The sequence below is a fragment of the Physeter macrocephalus genome, chromosome 1, assembly GCF_002837175.3.
Source record: "Physeter macrocephalus isolate SW-GA chromosome 1, ASM283717v5, whole genome shotgun sequence".
NCBI classification, from domain to species: domain Eukaryota; kingdom Metazoa; phylum Chordata; class Mammalia; order Artiodactyla; family Physeteridae; genus Physeter; species Physeter macrocephalus.
In genome coordinates this window covers 35,484,706-35,490,705 of record NC_041214.2, presented here as the reverse complement: position 1 = coordinate 35,490,705, position 6,000 = coordinate 35,484,706, and the positions used below count along the sequence as shown (strand labels likewise).

The 6,000-nt window shown below is 43.1% G+C and overlaps 1 protein-coding gene across 5 annotated transcripts in view; it reads right to left on the bottom strand.

Annotated features, from left to right (window-relative positions):
* The window catches only part of ACAD11 (acyl-CoA dehydrogenase family member 11), a 115,984-nt gene that overhangs the window by 34,341 nt on the left and 75,643 nt on the right, over positions 1-6,000 (bottom strand). For 4 of the 5 annotated variants that reach the window (XR_003679737.2, XM_024131892.3, XM_024131893.3 and 1 more), the window contains 2 exons: positions 4,502-4,573; positions 3,465-3,619 (listed from right to left, as the gene is read on the bottom strand). Coding sequence is in view for 4 of the 5 variants with exons in the window: in XM_024131892.3 (XP_023987660.1) it covers positions 3,465-3,619; positions 4,502-4,573 (227 nt within the window). In the remaining variant the exon portion in view is untranslated. Of the gene's footprint in view, positions 1-592; positions 1,794-3,464; positions 3,620-4,501; positions 4,574-6,000 lie in introns of those variants that run through there. The other variant, XM_055089545.1, reaches the window with a different exon arrangement.

Below are 6,000 nucleotides of genomic sequence, written 5' to 3'. Positions count from 1 at the left end.
AGACCGGGGCGCAAACCCGGTCCCCCTGCATCGACAGGCGGACGCGCAACCACTGTGCCACCAGGGAAGCCCCTGCTGGTTGTTGAGCGGAGCTGGGTCTTGGCGTTGAGATGGAGATCTCTGGGCGATTTTCGCCATTTGATATTACACGGAGCTGGGAGGTCTCTGGTGGACCAATGTCGTGAACTCAGCTCTCCCACCTCAAAGGCACAGGCCTGATGCCTGGCTGGAGCACAAAGATCCTGTCATCCACATGGCTCAGAATAAAAGGGAGAAAAAAGGAAAGAAAGAAAAAATAAATAAATAAATAAAATAAAATAAATAAAATAAAAAATAATTATTGAAAATTAAAAAAATTTTTAAGTAATAAAAAAAGAAAGAAAGAAGAGAGCAACCAAACCAAAAAAACAAATCCACCAATGATAACAAGCACTAAAAAGTATACTTAAAAAAAAACAAAAAACGGAGAGATAAAACCTTAGGAGAAATGGTAAAAGCAAAGCTATATAGACAAAATCACACACAGAAACATATACATACACACTTCCAAAAAGAGAAAAAGGAAAAAAAAAATATATAATTGCTCCCAAAGTCCACCCCCTCAATTTTGGGATGATTCGTTGTCTATTCAGGTATTCCAGAGATGTAGGATACATCAAGTTGATTGTGGAGATTTAATCCACTGCTCCTGAGGCTGCTGGGAGAGATTTCCCTTTCTCTTCTTTGTTCACAGAGCTCCTGGGGTTCAGCTTTGGATTTGGCCCCGCCTCTGCATGTAGGTCACCTGAGGGCGTCTGTTCTTCACTCAGACAGGATGGGGTTAAAAGCACAGCGGATTAGGGGGCTCTAGCTCACTCAGGCCGGGGGAGAGAGGGGTACGGAATGCGGGGTGAGCTTGCGGCGGCAGAGGCTGGCGTGACGTTGCAATAGCCTGAGGTGCACCGTGTGTTCTCGTGGGAAGTTGTCCCTGGATCACGGGACCCTGGCAATGGCAGGCTGCACAGGCTCCCGGGAGGGGAGGTGTGGAGAGTGACCTGTGCTTGCTCAGAGGCTTCTTGGTGGCTGCAGAAGCAGCCTTAGCGTCTCATTCCCATCCCTGGTGTCTGTGCTGACGCACCCGTTTCTGGAGCTCATTTAGTCGGCGTTCTTAATCCCCTCTCCTCGTGCACCGCGAAACAAAGAGGCAAGAAAAAGTCTCTTGCCTCTTCGGCAACTCCCAACTTTTTCCTGGACTCCCTCCTGGCTAGCTGTGGCACACTAGCCCCTTCAGGCTGTGTTCACACAGCCAACCCCAGTCGTCTCCCTGGGATCTGACCTCCGAAGCCCGAGCCTCAGCTCCCAGCCCCTGCCCCTCCCGGCGGGTGAGCAGACAAGCCTCTCGAGCTGGTGAGTGCTGGTCGGCACCAATCCTCTGTTCGGGAATCTCTCCACTTTGCCCTCCACACCCCTGTTACTGCGCTCTCCTCTGTGGCTCCAAAATTTCCCCCTCTGACACCTGCAGTCTCCGCCCGTGAAGGGGTTTCCTAGTGTGTGGAAACCTTTCCTTCTTCACAGCCCCCTCCCACTGGTGCAGGTCCCGTCTCTATTCTTTTGTCTCTTGTTTTTTCTTTTGCCCTACCCAGGTACGTGGGGGAGCTTTTGGCCTTTTGGGAAGTCTGAGGTCTTCTGCCAGCATTTAGTAGGTGTTCTGTAGGGGTTGTTCCACACGTAGATGTATTTCTGATGTATTTGTGGGGAGGAAGGTGATCTCCATGTCTTACTCTTCTGCCATCCTGAAGCTCCTCCCAGGCAATCTTGAAAAAGAAAACTGTAAGAAGTGACAGTTGATGCCATGAGCAACTCTTTAGCTCCTACTCCAGCAGCATTGTGGAGTTGTATCCATGGCCTCAAACATTCACATATTCTTACCTCTTCCAACAGTGCCCATGTAACAGCTGAACCCTTGCTCTCAAAGTTAACTAAAGGGGTTCTTCTAAAAATTATTCCTAGGTATGTGCCATAAAGCAGGCTGTTATTTTTCCATAAAAACAATGTTACAACTAAATCATAGATAGGCTGAATAGTATTTCAAAAAAAAGCAAACATGGCCTATAGGAATTCAAGGTAAAAAATATACTGCAAAATTTTTATGATTGTCACAAATGTACTTTACAAGGGGTTGTAAAGTACATTTGTGACAATCTTATAAAATGTCCTAAAATACACATGTCCAGCAAACATGTCTAGCAAGGTTCTCTAGAATATAATTTTATTACTACAAGTTTGACCTAACACTACATGATAGCAATCGTAAGTATTAAATATTTAACAATAATTTTTCTTGCCTCCTTAAAATTTAGAAGGGCTTTTGGGGAGATGATTTGGATATCTCATTTCTCTTAAAAAGTTTTCTGTTTCAGCTTAAAAGCTCCCTTCAACATTTCTTGTACGCAAGGAAGTCTGAAATGATAGCGTCTTTTCCTCTTTTTTAAAAAAAAATAAATTTATTTATTTTTGGCTGCATTGGGTCTTTGTTGCTGTGTGCGGGTTTTTCTCTAGTTGCGGTGAGCGGGGGCTACTCTTCATTGTAGTGCACAGGCTTCTCATTGCAGTGGTTTTTCTTGTTTTAGAGCACAGGCTCTAGGTGCGTGGGCTTCCGTAGTTGTGGCTCACAGGCTCAGTAGCTGTGGCTCGTGGGCTCTAGAACGCAGGCTCAGTAGTTGTGGCGCACGGGCTTAGTTGCTCCATGGCATGTGGGATCTTCCCGGACCAGGTTTCGAACCTGTGTCCCCTGCATTGGCATGCAGATTCTTAACCACTGCGCTACCAGGGAAGTACCGTCTCTTTTTCTCTTGATAAATATTGTCTAATTTGTATTATAGTGCCCGGATGTAACTATATTGTTTACTGTACTTCGTAAACAACAGACTCAGTAGTACATAATTTAGAGATGAGAATTCAAAATATCATGAACATCCCACCAAATGCTGATCCCATTTCTGCTTGCATTTCTCCATTGACAGGAAGCTCACTTCTTTTTAAAGCAGTCCATTCCATTTTTATATCTCTCTTATTTCACTGAGTTTTAGGCTATTTTCCTATATCTCTCCACTTATCTGTCCTAATTCCTTCCAGAAAGCCAATGGACAAGGCTTCCTTCCTCCTTACAACAGCCCTCTCATGTCCACAGAGAGGGCTACTGTACGAGGTTCTCTAGAGAATGAGAGTCTGGGAAAGTTGAAGGTATTGTCCACACTCTGTGTGCTGAGGTGTTGAAGCACTTAAAGTGTTATTTAATCTTTCACAAAGATAACTACCTCTGGTCAGACTATATTTAAATTCAGACATAAATATGTTTTGTGGAAAACATATTTTCTCCTTGTTTATGCAGAGGAAATCTCTTGCTGACCAAGTAATGCTGTTTTGGTTCAAAGTTAGTGTAGTGCATTGGGCTACAATAAATTTAAATACGTAATTATCCTTACATGTGAATACAGTTTCTTCTTAAAGGCCACCCTTTGTTTTGCCCGTTCACACATGATCTGCAAAGCACGTTCAGCCAAACCTATTGTTCTCATACAGTGGTGGATTCTGCCAGGTCCAAGGCGTCCTTGGGCAATTTCAAATCCCCTACCTTCACCTGTGAGAAAGAAAGGATAACATGACCACAGTCTATTTCTTTTGTTATTTACAGAAATCCTGAGAAACTAATGAGCTGCCCTCAATAAAAATGGCATTCTGGCAGGAAAAAAGTCAATTCTGTAATAAGGTTCACTATACCTTTATGGAACTTTGATACCACCATCATCAAAAACTTGGATCAAATTTAAGAACTGTCTTTTGAGTACCTACTCTGCATAAGTTGTTTTGTTAGTGCTGCAATGGTTACAAAGGTAGATAAGACACAGACCTGAGTTTAGAACCTAGAAGAGGGGCAAGGATGCTAGGAATAAGGGATATGGAGAGGGACAAGAAAGGCAAAGGAGGGAGACGCTGTCTGTTCATCATGGTAACCTTAGGGCCTGGCAGGATCAGGGACTTGCTGAGTGGATGAGATGAGGAACACAAGAACCTTCCTGAAAGAGGTGGCATCAGAGGTGATCCCTGAAGGTTGAGTAGGATTCCAACAAGCAAGAGGATGGAGTCATTCCAGGCATACAGTGTTCAAAGTTATTTATGCTTCTAATGTGTATATGACTTGAATTCAGAAAGTATTGAGGTTTTAGTAAAACAAGTAGATGCTTGAAGATCACGTTTTAGGAAAAAGTGTGTTGCTCTGAATTGTATAATTTTTGTATTTAGCTGTGTTTTCAACTGATGTGATACCACATCAAAAACTTAAATAAAACCTTATTATTCCATGTAAGAAAATCCACCAAAGAAAAAAATTTTCCTTTATAAATGGAGTAAATAAGAGGGAAAAGTATCTAAATTATGGTATACTTCGTATCTTTTCCAGATTTAGACCTGAAAATATTTTAAAACAAAATAATAGAGAATCATTTTTCCAAACTTATCTCACCTAGTATTAAATTGGTGGCAGGAACTCGCACTTGATTAAAATGGATCTCAAAATGTCCTCCATGGAAATGATCTATAAAATAGAGAATAAAATTTTAAAAAGCAAAATGAATTGACCAAGAAACAGTCACAGATAATTAATCTACTGAAATATAATTACTCAAAGATAGTGGAATTTAAATGCCTCATATGTCATACATTCCTAGGTAGACCAGAGCCCTGAACCCCCAGCACTGTGTAGCCCAGAAAACTTATCAACTGTTTTAGAAATTTTAAGAGATTTTTAGATATCATTTCATCAAGAGGTTTCTGAACTCATTCTCTGAAGTTGTAGAGCTATGAAAAAGGAAAACGGCTCCACGGCTCCAATCAGACTATTTTATTATTGTTTTATTATTGCTTCTTCTTTGAAATTTTTTTTTAAAGATTTTTTTGATGTTGGGGGTAGGAGTTTATTAATTAATTTATTTATTTTTGCTCTGTTGGGTCTTCGTTTCTGTGCGAGGGGTTTCTCTAGTTGTGACAAGCGGGGGCCACTCTTCATCGCGGTGCGCGGGCCTCTCACTATCGCGGCCTCTCTTGTTGTGGAGCACAGGCTCCAGAAGCACAGGCTCAGTAGTTGTGGCTCACAGGCCCAGTTGCTCCGCGGCATGTGGGATCTTCCCAGCCCAAGGCTCGAACCCGTGTCCCCTGCATTAGCAGGCAGATTCTCAACCACTGCGCCACCAGGGAAGCCCGTAGTCTTGCTTTTTTTTTTTTTTTTTTTTGCGGTACGCGGGCCTCTCACTGTTGTGGCCTCTCCCGTTGCGGAGCACAGGCTCCGGATGCGCAGGCTCAGAAGCCATGGCTCACGGGCTCACGGGCTCACGGGCTCAGCCGCTCTGCGGCATCTTCCCGGACCGGGGCACGAACCTGTATCCCCTAGCACTGGCAGGCAGACTCTCAACCACTGCGCCACCAGGGAAACCTGAAATTTTTTATATACGGGCTTTCAAAGAAAATTTTGCTTGGAAAAAAAAAGTTCCAATGGTTCAAAAATTGAAAGTGAATAATGTAATTTAAATTTCTGATTTGACCATTGTGGAAACCAATGCCTGATGATGTGAAGAACCTGCTTGAAGGGACAGAGCAGGTTCAGCATTAGAGACAAAACTGAGGCTGGGCCTTCAGGTATGTTTGCTCCCAGTCTAGGCTTGTTCACTGTGTGTTTGCCTCTTGAAAATGCTGGCATGTGACTGAGATTGGGAACACATTCACATTTTGTCTTTACATCACCCCTCCTCCCTGCCAAATTCTGCAGATAATCTCATGCTAACTCCACACCCTTTCCCAGTCAGAATAGACATTAATAATCAATTATGTCCACACTGTTTCTTTTGGCCTTGGCACAGGGAGTTGGAGAGGTGCTGGTGAAATTGTCATACTGAAATTTCAAACATAGGCTCTACAATGGAGGGTATTTGTAGCCAACCAACATTATAAACTCATTTTGGTGGTCTT